The sequence below is a fragment of the Borostomias antarcticus genome (genome assembly GCF_949987555.1).
Source record: "Borostomias antarcticus genome assembly, chromosome: 21".
In the NCBI taxonomy this organism is placed as follows: Eukaryota; Metazoa; Chordata; class Actinopteri; order Stomiiformes; family Stomiidae; genus Borostomias; species Borostomias antarcticus.
The window spans coordinates 20325012-20342511 of record NC_140254.1 but is presented as its reverse complement, the minus strand read 5'-3'; the positions used below and the strand labels follow the sequence as shown (position 1 = coordinate 20342511).

The window sequence follows — 17500 nt, the reverse complement described above, 5'->3', positions numbered from 1 at the left end:
ACGAGGTTGATCTCAGATCAGTTTAACGGGTGTGCTTGTCTGTGTTGGTCAGTTTAACGGGTGTGCTTGTCTGTTGATCAGTTTAACGGGTGTGCTTGTCTGTTGATCAGTTTAACGGGTGTGCTTGTCTGTTGATCAGTTTAACGGGTGTGCTTGTCTGTGTTGATCAGTTTAACGGGTGTGCTTGTCTGTTGATCAGTTTAACGGGTGTGCTTGTCTGTTGATCAGTTTAACGGGTGTGCTTGTCTGTGTTGATCAGTTTAACGGGTGTGCTTGTCAGTGTTGGTCAGTTTAACGGGTGTGCTTGTCTGTGTTGATCAGTTTAACGGGTGTGCTTGTCTGTTGCAGGGCTTCTTTGAGAGCATCTTCTCCGTGTGGCCCGTGTCCAAGCTGTTTGAGCTGAACGGAAGTATTCACGAGTGGTGGTTCCGCTGGAGGCTGGACCGATTCGTAAGCAGAGCGCTTTGCCCTCCACACACTCCTCCACCCACTCCTCCACACACTCCTCCACACACTCCTCCACACACTCCTCCACACACTCCTCCACACACTCCTCCACACACTCCTCCACACACTCCTCCACACACTCCTCCACACACTCCTCCACACACTCCTCCACACACTCCTCCACACACTCCTCCACACACTCCTCCACACACTCCTCCACACACTCCTCCACACACTCCTCCACACACTCCTCCACACACTCCTCCACACACTCCTCCACACACTCCTCCACACACTCCTACACACACTCCTCCACACACTCCTCCACACACTCCACACACTCCTCCACACACTCCTCCACACACTCCTCCACACACTCCTCCACACACTCGTCCACACACTCCACACACTCCACACACTCCTCCACACACTCCTCCACACACTCCTCCACACACTCCTCCACACACTCCTCCACACACTCCTCCACACACTCCTCCACACACTCCTCCACACACTCGTCCACACACTCCACACACTCCACACACTCCTCCACACACTCCTCCACACACTCCTCCACACACTCCTCCACACACTCGTCCACACACTCCACACACTCCACACACTCCTCCACACACTCCTCCACACACTCGTCCACACACTCCACACACTCCTCCACACACTCCTCCACACACTCCTCCACACACTCCGTTTTCCTGCTCGCATGTTTGTTCAAATTCAAATGCAGATGTTCCTTCGTTGTAATAGAATTACACATTTGGGGTTGTGTGTGTGTGTGTGTGTGTGTGTGTGTGTGTGTGTGTGCGCACACATTTGCTCCCATCTGTTTTGACTGCGCGTGTGCTTGTGTGTCACTGTTAAAGTGGTGCAGGTCTAATGTGTGTGTGTGTGTGTGCGTGTGTGTGTGCAGGCAGTGATCCACGGCATGCTGTTTGCCTTCGTGTACCTGGTGCTGCAGAAGTGCCAGGTTCTCTCTGAGGGGAAAGGAGAACCTCTGTTCTCCACCAAGATCTCCAACATCCTCCTCTTCCTCTCAGTGGTCTCATTCATAGTAAGAACCCTCATCAATGGTCCGGTTCCACAACACAAACACATCCTTCCCTTCCATGACCTACTCTGTGATCCAGTAGAACTTGGATGGGATTAGTCAAAGTACTACCTATCTTTTCACCAGCCCACCAGTGATATAATGATGACTTGGAAGGAGTCATTTGAGGTTCCCTCAGACGTGGGCAGACTGCTCCCCAACATGCACATGCTTGACTTGCAGGGCCAAGATTTAGAGTTCAGTTCTTCCAAATATGTTTCATGTTTCTTCACACATGCAGTCACATGCAATCCACGATGTGTCTCTCTTCCTCCCTCCTTGTCTGCTTTCAAGATCAAGTGGGTTTTTTTGGTCATATGTACAGAGTATGGGTACAGTGTACAATGAAATGCTTGTGGAATGAACAGTACATTGCACACGGTGGTGGTGGTGTACGTCTCTCACCGTGCCCTCTCTCCGTCTCAGACCTACTCCATATGGGCCAGCTGCTGTCAAAACAAGACGGAGTGCAACGAGATGCACCCCTACATCTCCGTGGTCCAGGTATTCACATTCTCGCACCTCATCAAGCGCACAAAGAGACTTTTATCTCAGTGAGAACGTGTATAAATAAAAGGTAGTATTAATAATGTGGTCTGTGTTAAGCCTAAAGCATCTTTACTTCAGCTTCCTCAATGCTGTTCATTTTTCTTTTCTTTTTTTACCAAGAAGTAGGCGTCATCTCTGTCAGGGAAACCGCCCTGTGGTATCCTGTTGGGAATTTCTACCCCCAAAACCGCACGTTATTTTAAAGTACCTTGAAGAAGGCCATTGTTTAAAGCAAGTAGAGTCAGAGCCTCGTCTTCAGAGCACCTCAGGGCACGGTGCACAGGTTGGAACGCATTCTGGACCAATTATACTACTAAGACTAGCGCAGGCAGGTCTATAATCACGAAGGAGTCCCTCGCCCTCTCAAGAGAAGGAGACGTCTAGAGGTCTAGAGGAGGCTTAAGCAGGGATAGACTGTGGTTTTAAAAAGCGTCATGTTGGCGAAACCCCTCACCACACTTGAGTCCTAGCGTTTCAGACCCGGTCAGATCTTACAACGTGCGCGCTCACACTGCGCTTGCCATCAGACACGATTGAGGTCGACATCTTTACAACGTAGCAGCAATTATTCACCGATCTTTGTTTCTCTTTGACTCAACTGTACAACGTCCTGATTTGACCTTACGACACAAGGATTTCTCTAATGCCGGGCTCAGACTACAGGATTTTTGGGCCGATTTATCCCCGATTCACCCCTCCCGACAATCGGAGGAGAAATCTGGTCTGGAACGTTGGTCGGGGGCGGATGATCGGCCCAGATGATCTTGTAATGTGAGAGGTTTACAGATCCAATCTTATACCTCCCGATCGGCTCGCAGACCCATCGGGGCGGCCCCGATAATATCAAACATGTTTGATATTTAAAATTATTACGTCCCGAAGTGAGACGGCGAGACCAGTGGTTCGTTGCTCCCTCGGGCACGATAAGATCCTGTAGTGTGTGCTGAGCCGTTATTTTCAAATCTTGCTGTGTGTGCTTGTTTGAGATGCGCAAGAAGAATATCTGTTAAGATTCTCCTTATGTGCGTGATGTAACCCGATTTCGAAATTGGTTAGGATTGTAAATATCCTGTAGTGTGAGCCCGGCATAAGACACACATGCGATTTAGACGGAGTTGAGTCTGTGACAGAAGATGAAAGAAGGCGTGAGACGGTCTCTGACTGGTTTGGGGAACATGTCTCCCTCTCTCCTCCCAGATCCTGGCCTTCATCCTGATCCGGAACATTCCGGGCTACGCTCGCTCCTCATACAGCTCGTTCTTCGCCTGGTTTGGGAAGATCTCCCTGGAGGTAGGACACACGCCATTGGGTGACAGGGAGGAATTGACTTGTACGCATGTTTATTATACTAAGAAAGATGTCAGCTATTTTGAACATATTGCATCTTGTCTTTTTCCCCACATTCTCGCACTCCTTCATTCATTTTCTATGTGAACACATACACACTCTGACATACACACTCTGACATACACACTCTGACATACACACTCTGACATACACACTCTGACATACACACTCTGACATACACACTCTGACATACACAACCCGACACACACACTCTGACATTCACACCCCGACACACACACAACCTGACATACACACCCCGACACACACACAACCTGACATACACACCCCGACACACACACAACCTGACATACACACCCCGACACACACACCCCGACACACACACCCCGACACACACATCCCGACACACACACCCCGACACACACACTCTGACATACACACCCCGACATACACACCCCGACACACATACCCTGACACACACACTCTGACATACACACATCTCCCGACACACACACACCCCGACACACACACCCTCACTACCTCTCTCTCTCTCATACACAAACACACCCTCACTACCTCTCTCTACCTCTCTCTCTCTCATACACAAACACTACCTCACTACCTCACACTAACACACCCTCACTACCTCACATAAACACACCCTCACTACCTCACACAAACACACCCTCACACAAACACCCTCACTACCTCACACAAACACACCCTCATTACCTCACACTAACACACCCTCACTACCTCACACTAACACACCCTCACTACCTCACACTAACACACCCTCACTACCTCACATAAACACACCCTCACTACCTCACACAAACACCCTCACTACCTCACACAAACACACCCTCACTACCTCACACAAACACACCCTCACTACCTCACACTAACACACCCTCACTACCTCACACTAACACACCCTCACTACCTCACATAAACACACCCTCACTACCTCACACAAACACCCTCACTACCTCACACTAACACACCCTCACTACCTCACATAAACACACCCTCACTACCTCACACAAACACACCCTCACTACCTCACACAAACACACCCTCACTACCTCACACTAACACACCCTCACTACCTCACACTAACACACCCTCACTACCTCACATAAACACACCCTCACTACCTCAAACAAACACACCCTCACTACCTCACACAAACACACCCTCACTACCTCACACAAACACACCCTCATTACCTCACACAAACACACCCTCACTACCTCACACAAACACTACCTCACACAAACACACCCTCACTACCTCACACACACACCCTCACTACCTCACACAAACACACCGTCACTACCTCACACAAACACTACCTCACACAAACACACCCTCACTACCTCACACACACACCCTCACTACCTCACACAAACACACCCTCACTACCTCACACAAACACCCTCACTACCTCACACAAACACACCCTCATTACCTCAGACAAACACCCTCACTACCTCACACAAACACCCTCACTACCTCACCCAAACACACCCTCATTACCTCACACAAACACACCCTCATTACCTCAGACAAACACCCTCACTACCTCACACAAACACCCTCACTACCTCACATAAACACACCCTCACTACCTCACACAAACACCCTCACTACCTCACACAAACACCCTCACTACCTCACACAAACACCCTCACTACCTCACACAAACACACCCTCACTACCTCACACAAACACACCCTCACTACCTCACACAAACACACCCTCACTACCTCACACAAACACTACCTCACACAAACACACCCTCACTACCTCACACACACACCCTCACTACCTCACACAAACACACCCTCACTACCTCACACAAACACACCCTCACTACCTCACACAAACACACCCTCACTACCTCACACAAACACCCTCACTACCTCACACAAACACCCTCACTACCTCACACAAACACTACCTCACACAAACACACCCTCACTACCTCACACAAACACACCCTCACTACCTCACACAAACACACCCTCACTACCTCACACACACACCCTCACTACCTCACACAAACACACCCTCACTACCTCACACAAACACACCCTCACTACCTCACACAAACACACCCTCATTACCTCACACAAACACCCCCTCACTACCTCACACAAACACTACCTCACACACACACCCTCACTACCTCACACAAACATACACTCACTCACTACCTCTCTCTCTCTCCATAACCCCCCCACAGCTGTTCATCTGCCAGTACCACATCTGGCTGGCAGCGGACACCAAGGGCATCCTGGTCCTGATCCCGGGCAACCCCTCGCTCAACATCATCATCAGCACCTTCGTCTTCGTCTGCGTGGCCCATGAGATCTCCCTCATCACCAACGACCTGGCCCAGGTGGTCATCCCCAAGGACAGCGTGGCGCTACTGAAGAGGCTGGCGGTGGTGGGGCTGTCCAGCCTGGCTCTCCTCTGGGTGACCAGGGCCAGCCAGCACACCGGCCTCTAAGAGAGGGGCCACGGAGCTGGGGGGGGGGGGGGGTTGGACCGAATAGCACCGCCCCATTTCCGCAGGGGGAACAGATGCAGGATGGGGGATGGAGTCTCCGCAGAAAGCAGGGGAGCCATCTTCGACCGGCAGCCATTGGAAGTGTTGGCGGCAGCGAGTCGTAAGTGGACAACACGTCGGCGACGGACGGACGGACAGCCACGTTTGAGCCAAGTCAAAGACACGATGGGGTGAGATGACACACAAGTACCTTTCCTGCTAGGTGACTGCTCCAGCTCCATGACTGACTGACTACTGTGGTGAAAGTCGTACACTGAAGAACAAGAAGAGGGGGGGGGGCCGTCCCCAAGGCGGTGGGAGGCACCGTTCCCTCTACAGACGTTTACAAAAGAAAGACAGGGAGGTGGTCCTTTCATTTCAGGAAAAGCTGGCCTCATGCTTCCATGTGGGGTTTTTGGTGGGGGTGGGTGGGGGGGGAGCATCGTCATTTCTGCTTGCTCAAACCCTCTAACATAGTACCTCTTGGCATACCTGTACACTCTTTTATTAAGTCAAGTCAAACTCACAGCTGTTTGTCTGAGGAACATTCTGGAAGGGAGCTGGAGCAGCACCCTCCTTCCGTCCGATGGCGGTTAAAGGGGTATTCCGTCAATTTATAAACACAAATTCATTTTCATCCCTTACTTTGACCCTTGTTACACCAGATCCATTTTAGATCCATTTTGTATTTATTAATTGACAGAAACTGCTCCAAACTGCTCTTCATGTAGCCTAAATATCACAGACATAAATAGCATTTTTGAAGAGCTAATGTCAGATGGAATATTCCTTTAACAATTGTTTTTTTTCCTTTGTAAAAAGGACTGATTTGTAGGATGAACTTTCAGGTGGGGTGATGTGGCCTCACCGAGCTCTGAAATTCTGTTTCATGTACAGTATTTAATGATTTAAATTAAGCATATATTTTATACAGGGTCTCTGCTTTTTTGTATTTTTGCGCCCATGACTGCTGTTTGTGAATGAAGTATTGCGTAGACTTTTGTGGTATTACACCTTTTCATAGATGCTATTCTCATCAAGCAATCCAAAAGAGGCACTTTGAACAAAGTTCATTTTTCAATCTTTTTTGCATTCTTACACGAGCCTATCCTTCTGAGGGTTAAGCAACCACTGTGTTTGTGTGTGAGAGACGTGGCGTGCTCCTTCAGTGTTCCTCAGCCCTCGTCTCCCAAGGTAGGCCATAGAACATAACATGCACTGGTTTGTACATAGTAAGACAACGCAGCTAAAAGCTTCCTGTGCTACCCTTGCTTTTTGTGAATGAATGAATGAATGAAGCAGTGAGTGAATGACTTGAATTCTCAACCTGACTAAATGCCTTCAGTCATACGTGCTTCTCTTTTCCTTTGTCAGTTGCCACACGGCCTCAGAGCCACATCTGAATTTGAATCTGACACTTTGTGAAACCTAGGGTTGCAAAGAGGTCGAAGGCTTCCGGTAACTTGCCAGTAACCAGTAAAATGACTGAGACCGTTGGCTTGGGGATCTTGCCCCCCTCCCTCCCTAAAAACCAAAGCTTGAGTCTTTAATAATTACATTTTCAATATCTCATACCTATTTCTTCCCACGTTGTTTGTTTTTATAATCCCAATAAGTTAATAATGGTGTAAAAGAGTGAAGATATAGTGAACATTTTAATAAATTCATAGTTAATAATTATATGCTTGCTGATATTGTAGCTAAATGTAGCAAGCGTTTATGTTTTGCTGGCTAGCTAACAACACGCGCCATTACAACAGTGGCTGAATACATGTAGGCTAATCTGTTGATTCTATTAAATAGAATTCATGCTTTTCCATACAAAATGCCCAATTGAATCCATACTTCCATCTAGTTGCATATATTAATGTAGCCTAGTGCAGATATAATTTATGTTTATTTGTAGGCAAATGTCAATAATTTCCCCCTATTTCTCTACATACCAATGATATATTCAGCTACATAGGTGTGGATGTTTAATACCCAGACATTCAAATGGTAAGACTACACAAAATCACATGTGAAGGTTTGACTGTGACGGAAAGTTCTAGTGGTATGGAACAGAACAGTATGTGCCATTCCCAAAATACCCAGGAAGTCCCATGGAAGGTTTCCTCTTGCAACCCTAGTGATACCTGATGAGTTAGGCTACTGGTAATGAAAGGAGTTAAAGTTATGTCATTGCGGGGGGAGGATAAAAGTCAGCATTTCATTGTGTGTCAGTGGATTGCGTTTAAGCCAAAAGTTTAATCTTTCTGAGAAATCATTATACAAGTTGTGCTAAATATGTGTATTTCCTTTTTAGGAATGTTATGTTTCACACAGAAAGATAAGTACTTATTAGCTGTTTTTAAGTAAACCAGGTTTATTTTTTGATATACTTGCCTCATTGTTTTAACCTCACCTTTGAGGTAAATTTAATATCCCAAAACCTGGATAGCATTCTGGATAATTCTGTTGTACTCAAATCACCTCATATCCGTGTTTTTTTTATTTTTATGATTTTGATACAACTTCGATTCGTCTTCATCTTCATCCCCACGCCTTTCAAAATGTGTAAATCTACTGCTTAAGCTATACGTAAGGCAAGTCAACTCTGCAAATATACATGTACTTTGAGAAGACTGTAAAATGAGTTAAACTTACCATTGTAGTACTAAAGCATAGGAGGAATTCTGTACAGTCTCTGTGCCACGGACAGGCAGTGGACTGGAGAACTGTGTTACTACTACAAGAAAATGTTGCTTCTTTTTCAAACAGGTTAAGTCAGAAGCTCCCAGAATGTGTCCCACTCCACATCCTGCTATTATACCTGACTGAGCTGAAAGGTTTTGAAAGCTCTCAGATGTTCGTTTTCTGACAGTGTTCCATGAGGGGTTTGAGGTCCAGACAAAAGTAAAAACCACTAGTTAAAAAAAAAAAAAAAAACATAAAATGTAACTTATAATTACAGACACTAGAGTTTGAACTGTGATGTGACAGTTTACTGGTTGCCAAACAAACGTTTTACATTGGTTATGATTATTTCACACTACTATTATTTGGGTCATACTAAAAAGAAACGACATATTTATCCCCTGGACCTCAATAAAGATGTTTTATGTTATTTTGTGATGTCTTAAAATGTGAAATTAACTGTTTATTTATAAATGCCTTTATTCAGTTGTAAATTGTTAATAATACTTCCATAAAAATGTGTTCTATGTGCGACTGTGTTGTGGTCAACAAAGCTTTTATTATGTTAGAGGTAATTTCGGTAAAACAGCTGAGACCACTTTATCTCCCACCCATGGATGTATTATATAAACTGGATACAGCCACTCCATTCACCGGCCGCTATCAACAATGAAGCCCTATTGAACCGCGCCATCTTGGCAAAATTTGTAGTCATTTGACTATTTCCGGTTACTTTTGACTTGCGCAGTTGTGCTTTTCTGGCCTTCCGGTTACTTTTGACTTGCGCAGTTGAGCTTCTCTGGCCGACGCGCGTCCACGAAAAAGTTCACATTTTTTAATGAAAATGACCACAAGACAACCTCCTGTGCATAGTTGAAATGGTAGTGGGATACGGTGATAAACTGGAGTGATCATTTGACAGCAATTATTAGCCTTTTCCAGGAATGGACAGAAATGGGATATTTTTAGAATAACAGGAATTTATTCACATACAATGTAAAGGAGTTGATGTGTAGCATGAAGATGAAACGATACACTGAGTTTGGGTGTTTTCAGTCAACGTTGGCGTTGACCGCTTCCAGCTATCGAATGGCCGACTGGTGTAAGATGGATAGCCTAACGTTAGAGAGATAAATGTAGGCTATGGTTATGTTAATAAAGCTAACAATGATGTTGTAACATGCATGCAGCACTGCCGATCTGATCTGAACGATTGATTCATTATTACCATGGATCGGTATTGGGATTGATCAAGGGCGAGTGTGAAATAGCAGCCACGAACTCAGCGGGTTATCCGAGATGCGGTAGCCGCGGCCAGAGCTCCTGCTGGCGGGGAGTGAAGCTCTTCAACTCGCCTGTCACTGGCTCCCTGGAGGAATTTAGCCTGGCTGCAATAACGTTATCGCGAACGGAATGAATACCATCTACTAGCAAACAAAACATGTTCAATTATATTTAACTTGTTAAAACTAAGATGCCAGGATCAAAAAATAATTTCTCCAATTGATATATTTGACAAAAACAGGTTAATATGCAAGCCGGTTTTCATTGCTAAATCAAAGCGGGGAGAGCCGGGAACGTGCGTCTACATTTCAGAGAAATGTGAACTTTTTCGTGGACGCGCGTCGGCCAGAGAAGCTCAACTGCGCAAGTCAAAAGTAACCGGAAATAGCCAAGTGACTACAAATCTAGCCAAGATGGCGCGGTTCCATAGGCCTTCACTTTAGATTTCGATTCCTGGGGGCTTGCTCCCACCTCACCTGATAGATGAGTTTCAGACTATCTAATGGATAGATGAGTTTCAGACTATAATGGATAGATGAGTTTCAGACTATCTAATGGATAGATGAGTTTCAGACTATCTAATGGATAGATGAGTTTCAGACTATCTAATGGATAGATGAGTTTCAGACTATCTAATATGGATAGATGAGTTTCAGATGCGTTTCAGACTATCTAATGGATCGATGAGTTTCAGACTATCTAATGGATAGATGAGTCAGACTATCTAATGGATAGATGAGTTTCAGACTATCTAATGGATAGATGAGTTTCAGACTATCTAATGGATAGATGAGTTCCAGACTATCTAATGGATAGATGAGTTTCTTTAATAAGGGAGCTGGGTGGACTGACGGGCAGCAGTGAGAGAGGAACCATGAGGTAGGAAGCAAGAAAATTCATCCAAAAGTCTTTAGTGTTCTTCACATGACAGACATTAGACAGTTACATCAACTATTGCATACAGAGACATAATTATATGACAACTAAAAGCCACATTCAACTCCCTTTTACCTCAAAGAGGGCCATTGTGTAAGGCAAGTAGAAAAGCAAACGTGTTATTTGTGCAAACGCATCATATATCATTTAAACATTTTACACAAAAATATGTAAAAAATATCCTGTTGAATGTTGCATTTGTTATTTACGATGAAGCTCTCTCACACACACACACACACACACACACACAGTCACACACGTTTCATCCACTCGACATAAACTCACAAAGACTAGAGCATGGATATGAGGGCACTGTGGGAACGTGCAGACTAACACATATGATAATATAAGAAAAGGCTTGTTTTAAAAGGACGCAGAGACGACGACGGCGGCGGTGTGCTCGTCACAAGTTCAGCGCTTCAGACACCTTTCTCTCCTCAGGAATACCATTTACCTGAGAGAGAAATATTTCATATCAGCATAGTGAACAACACATCATTTCTAATATTTGCGTTACAATTATTAACTAATTTTCTAAATGGTCTGGTTTGACATCAATTCAAACCCTGCTGTCTACAGTGCGCCTACTTTTACAGTGGCTATTACAATAGCTATAATTGAAGCTTTATTCTTAAGACCTACTCTTCAAAAGCAGACCATAATACTTACCTCCAATCTCCGAAACGTTGACATACAATAATTATCTCCTTTGTTAGCAGTAAGTGAATAGAGAGAGCAGCAGGTTAGTGGAGGGACCAGTGAGAGATATGGGAGAGAGACCTACTCGCAGTTCACCCAAATGTCCACACGGGGGCGATCCGCTCTAACTGGACTGGTTCATGATGTGCTACTCAGTTAATTGAGTATTGCAAATGCATGGCTAAGGTGGAGTCCTGATCAACTCCTGCAGGGGCTGTAAGTACTACAGTATGTACAGCTATACTAAGTACTAAGTACTATGTACAGCTATAGTTAGTACTAAGTACTATGTGCAGCTATAGTAAGTACTAAGGACAATGTACAGCTATACTAAGTACTATGTACAGCTATAGTAAGTACTATGTACAGCTATAGTAAGTACTATGTACAGCTATAGTAAGTACTAAGTATTATGTGCAGCTATAGTAAGTACTAAGTACTATGTACAGCTATAGTAAGTACTTAGTACTATGTGCAGCTATAGTAAGTACTTAGTACTATGTGCAGCTATACTAAGTACTATGTACAGCTATAGTAAGTACTTAGTACTATGTACAGCTATAGTAAGTACTTAGTACTATGTACAGCTATAGTAAGTACTATGTACAGCTATAGTAAGTACTATGTACAGCTATAGTAAGTACTATGTGCAGCTATAGTAAGTACTTAGTACTATGTACAGCTATAGTAAGTACTTAGTACTATGTGCAGCTATAGTAAGTACTATGTACAGCTATAGTAAGTACTAAGTACTATGTACAGCTATAGTAAGTACTTAGTACTATGTGCAGCTATACTAAGTACTATGTACAGCTATAGTAAGTACTTAGTACTATGTACAGCTATAGTAAGTACTAAGTACTATGTACAGCTATAGTATGTGTTGTGCACTTGAGGGAGACTGATGTGTGGATATTTTTAGCAAAGTGTAGGAAGTGATCACATCCCTCATTGTTAAAGCTGCAGTATGTTACTTCTGTGCTCTGAGGTACCAGTGAGCAGAAACCCCTCTGGCAGGTCAATTCAGTCCGCTGTGTGTTTGGGTACGACCACTTTCCCATAAGGCCGTAGAAGAACGCTCTGTGTTGCTGATTGGATCTCAGCACACGTGCGCGCTCTGAACCAGATGTGGCCACGCCTCTACCCTCAGGTTTTTTTTTTGTTTTTTTTTAATCAACCCTATGGTGTTGACCCCAAACCTAATTATTATAATTATTATACTTGCTGTAGTAGAGCCAAACAGCTTCACAGAGGAGTTCAATCACGTATCCCTCTGGATTGATCATAGCAATGTAGCAATATTTACATGTTCAAAGTCTTAACAAACATCTTACATACTCCACCTTTAATGGAGTCCAGTATGTTATTATACTGATATGATATTAAATGTATCAGATTAAGACGCACTATGTTGATAGTGAGTTAGCAAGATAGCCAGACCCAGGTTTGATTCAATACTGACCTGAGGTCTGTTGCTGTGGTATCGTTATCTGGTTTTGCAGGTTTCTGAAAATAAATAAAAACATGGTACTAATTACATTAAACTATTGATGTATGTGTCACAAGAAAAACCCATTAGACTTTCTTTAATATTCCTCTTGTCCAATCCTGGTGTTTTTCCAGAGTGTAAGGCCAACCCCCAGTGACCACGGGGCAGGCTGGCTCTCTTAAGCTCATGGCGTGGGTTTAACGGCTTTGGCTCATTTCCTCCTGTGCTTGTAAACACAGGCTTGCTTAGAACAACGCATATGTATGAGGACAACCGTAGCATTGTTCCTACCTACGCACAAGATGGATGTACATGTGTGTGTGTGTGTGTGTGTGTGTGAAAGAGAGAGAGAAAGAGGGAGAGGGAGAAACAGGAATAGAGAATGTGTGTTAAGCCAAACTTTCTGTGTGTGTGTGTGTGTGTGTGTGTGTGTGTGTGTGTGTGTGTGTCTGTGTGTGTGTGTGTGTGTGTGTGTGAAAGAGAGAAAGAGGGAGAGACAGGAATAGAGAATGTGTGTTAAGCCAAACTTTCTGTGTGTGTGCGTGTGTGTGTGTGTGTGTGTGTGTGTGTGTGCGTGTACGCCGCGCTCCACTCACGTCTGTGTCTGCATGAGGGGCATGCTGGTGGTCTCGTAGCTGTCGGGGTGGATGGGCGGGACCACCTCCCCGCTGACGGGGTTGAAGACGGGCAGGGTGGACAGGGGCCAGGAGATCTCTCTGTTCTTAGACAGGCTCCGCAGCTCCTTGGACGACTTCTGGATGGAGCTGTGATGAACCAGCTGGATACTGGGGAGAGGGAGGAGACTAGGGCTGGGTATCCAGTCGGATTTACAGAATCGATTCGATTCTGATTCACAAGGTTCAGAATCGATTATCGCGATTCAATTCGATTCGATTCAGGTTAGTGTTACTAAAACCTGTTTTTTTGTTTTTTTTGCTGTAATCTTAATTACATGACTGCCAAGTTATGCAACACATCAATACTAGGGCTGGGTATCGATACTGATTTCCAAAAATTAATGAATGAATCATTGAATGAATTAATGAACTATTCATTAATTCATTTATTCATTCATTCATTAAATAAAAGATCGATTTTGGGATTCATGAATCGATTCTGAATCATTTGATTCAGAATCGATTCAGAATCAATTAATCGATTTTTTTTTTAACCCAGCCCTAGAGGAAACAGTCTATTTCTGAGCTTCCATACAGTACATGTGAACACATGCCGTGTTCTCCATCATATCTGGCTTCATAATGTTCCTGAGGTACCGGAGGTGCACTTGATTTAGCCTGCCTTGCATGCCGATAGCATTGTTCCAATAGGTCTGTTAGGCTTAGGGTTGGGGTTAGGCATTGTTCCAATAGGTCCAAGAGGCTAAATCAAGGACGCCTCAAGGTTTTGAATATCTGAAATCCACTCTTCTGGAGTGTCTTGTAGCAGAAAACATTGCATGCATTCAGGTTCATTACAAACATAATATTAATCTCAGGAAAGATCTTTGGCAGTTTGTTTAAAATATTGGAGATTGTTTCTCATCTGCTGAGTCTATTTGGGGGTAATAATATGATTATATATGTATCATAATTATATGATTCTAGTTCCCCATACATTTATTTCCCACTGATTGAAGCTGGTGTGTGGTTTTATTTCTCAGTGGGCGGGACTTATTCATAACCATTAAAGCCAGCCAATCAAACACCTCCCTACAACTTTTGAGCAGCTCATTGGATGAAGGGATGTCAACACACAGATGACATATGGGCATGAGAATGAGCCAATGGGGAGATGAAGGGGAAATTAGAAGGGGCCAATCAACTGAAAGAAACCAAAAAGAAGTGGGAAAAAAGAACACAGGAGAGGAAGAACACTTACTCTGGGGTTTGCATGTTTCTTTTTTCCCTAGAAACAAAACAAAATGAATGAATTAAATACTAATATTAATAGTTAAGACATCCACACAGAAGCGAATGGACAGCCAGTTGGATTGGGAGTATGGGGTACGGGGGACTCTGATTGGTGACGGCAGGTGAGAGGGGGCGGGTCTCTACCGGCCTGCGAATAAGGATGGACGGGAGGTCATCGTGAATGACTGACAGTCTATATCACGGATATGCTGGTAAACATTTAGATGATGTGAATGAAAACGTATAAACCAACCTGTGACAGAATTCTACATGGGTTAAATAAACACAACAAAATGTGATTGAAAATATGATTATGAAAAGCTGCAGGTCCAAATTGGAGAATGCTTTGGGACTATCTCCTCCATTTAAACGGCCTCAGTGTCATGAGCCTCTACAACCTCAAACAGAGGTCCTAAACAGCCTCTGATCCATCAACATTGGACAATCCACACAACTACACGACCGTCCTGCCTTCTCTCTGGGGGTGTTAGCGGTTAGCGTTGCCCCCCGGCTGCGTGTCTGCGTTTCTCAGGAGCGGAGGCCCACTTACACCCCCTCCCGCCGACAGCACATGGAGTAGCCCAGGATGAGGAAGAGGACCAGCGCCACGGCGGAGGGCACCGCCAGCGTGATGAGGAAGTCGTGAAAGTAGTCCCGGCTCTTCAGCGACTCGGAGGGAGGGTTGTACTCGCCCACGACCGGCAGGACGCCCGCGCCCGGGGCGGGGCGGCTGCTGTAGACGGGCGCCACCTTGTTGATGTCCACCTGGAGGAAGCAGGAGGCCAGTGGCTTTCATCAGCACTTCCAGATGGACCTATCACAGCTCGGTTTGACTGTAATGCGCTGTATAGGTGTGCGTCCTCCGAGAGACGGACGGAGACATATGGGACAGAGCCTTTGCGTCGGCTCATCTGGCTGCCAAATCAACAAACCGACAGACATTTGCCCTGTAGTGAAAATAAACATGATGTAAATGTTGTTTTCTGTGTGTTTTTCAGGGTGCCGGTATTTCTATAGATTTCTTTGAGAACCCCAGCCCCAAATGAACCAGTTGTTCTGTATCAACAGGTTGTGGTCGATATTTCATTGATAGTTTATTGACAGCCCCCTGAAAGGAACGCGTCATCCGGTCTGGTCCGGTCTGGTCCGGTCTGGTCCGGTCTGGTCTGGTCTGGTCCGGTCTAGTCCGGTCTGGTCTGGTCTGGTCTGGTCCGGTCTGGTCCCGTCTGGTCCGGTCTAGTCCGGTCTAGTCTGGTCTGGTCCGGTCTGGTCTGGTCTGGTCTGGTCCGGTCTAGTCCGGTCTGGTCTGGTCTGGTCTGGTCTGGTCTGGTCTAGTCCGGTCTGGTCTGGTCTGGTCTGGTCCGGTCCGGTCTGGTCTGGTCTGGTCTGGTCTGGTCTGGTCCGGTCCGGTCTGGTCCGGTCCGGTCTGGTCTGGTCTGGTCTGGTCCGGTCTGGTCCGGTCTGGTCTGGTCTGGTCTGGTCCGGTCTGGTCTGGTCTGGTCTGGTCTGGTCCGGTCCGGTCCGGTCTGGTCTGGTCTGGTCCGGTCTGGTCCTCACCAGGGAGATCTTGCACCAGTCGATGTTGAACTGGGCGCGGAACTTCTTGTCGCAGCTGATGATGGGCTCCATCTCCTGGCTACAGCGCAGCTGGTTCTGGGGGCTCTCCACCTCGCGCAGGCAGGACGAGAAGGGCACGTCCGCCCCCACCATCACATACACGCTGGACACGGAGGGGGGAGGGAGACCGGGGGTTAGGCGGCCGGCCTGGCGGCCAGTCGTACTGTACGCACATACTGGACAGACGTACACATACTAAACGTACGCACACATTCGCTTCTCCACATTTTTTTTCCGGCCGGGGGTCTCGTGAAAGATATTCTTCCACACAGGCGCACACACACACACACACACACACACACACACATACTCTGCTGACACTCAGAGCATTTTACCCCCCATAGAGTCGTCGCGCTGCTTTTTAATCTTTCAAAATGCTTTACTGTAGTTAATGTTTTATGAACAACTAGCAGTTGATGTGGGCGATTCTCCCCAGAATGATAGAACCTCTCTGTTAGAGCTTCGCTCGTGACACAGTGAAGTGTTCATGTTCTACGACCCAGTTACACGGAACCACAGCATAATAGTCCGGCACAGACAGACAGAACGTGCGCAGAATATATTTGTGGGAGACAGGTGTGGTTACTCATGCAAAACGCATTTAAAGTGCTTAAGTGTTGCTATGGTCTGAGTATATTCCCTTGGGTATTTGCTCATTCCAGAATCTTCTTTGATAATCTCACCCCTCCTTGAGGTTGTTGATGGGGAGGGGCACGCGCCCGCCGCGGTCCAGCGCCGACGTGATGTTGATGGCGTTGAGGCGGTCGGGCTGCCACACGTTCTTCACGGCGCCCAGGAAGTCCCCAAGCACCTCGCTGGCCAACATCTCCTCAACGTTCATGTTCCTGATGAAGAACTCTGCCTGGTACTGGAGAGGGAACTCTGAGAGAGGGAGAGAGGAGAGAGAGGGGGGGGAGGAGGAGAGA

General features: G+C 45.8%; 2 protein-coding genes across 2 annotated transcripts in view; one reads left to right on the top strand and one right to left on the bottom strand.

The window, feature by feature from the left end:
• The window catches only part of casd1 (CAS1 domain containing 1), a gene marked incomplete at its 3' end in the record, with an annotated part of 21163 nt that extends 15239 nt beyond the window's left edge, over positions 1–5924 (top strand). Inside the window, exons 14-18 of the mRNA XM_084455053.1 lie at positions 349–450; positions 1376–1516; positions 1979–2056; positions 3299–3391; positions 5658–5924. Coding sequence (XP_084311179.1) covers positions 349–450; positions 1376–1516; positions 1979–2056; positions 3299–3391; positions 5658–5924 — 681 coding nt within the window. The remainder of the gene's footprint in view (positions 1–348; positions 451–1375; positions 1517–1978; positions 2057–3298; positions 3392–5657) is intronic.
• A 4953-nt stretch (positions 5925–10877) lies between these two features.
• Positions 10878–17500, bottom strand: part of sgce (sarcoglycan, epsilon) — an 18825-nt gene continuing 12202 nt past the window's right edge. The window contains exons 5-11 of the mRNA XM_084455443.1: positions 17258–17456; positions 16515–16677; positions 15508–15722; positions 14926–14952; positions 13644–13832; positions 13021–13064; positions 10878–11313 (exon numbers count right to left, since the gene is read on the bottom strand). Coding sequence (XP_084311569.1) covers positions 11297–11313; positions 13021–13064; positions 13644–13832; positions 14926–14952; positions 15508–15722; positions 16515–16677; positions 17258–17456 — 854 coding nt within the window. The 3' untranslated portion in view covers positions 10878–11296. The remainder of the gene's footprint in view (positions 11314–13020; positions 13065–13643; positions 13833–14925; positions 14953–15507; positions 15723–16514; positions 16678–17257; positions 17457–17500) is intronic.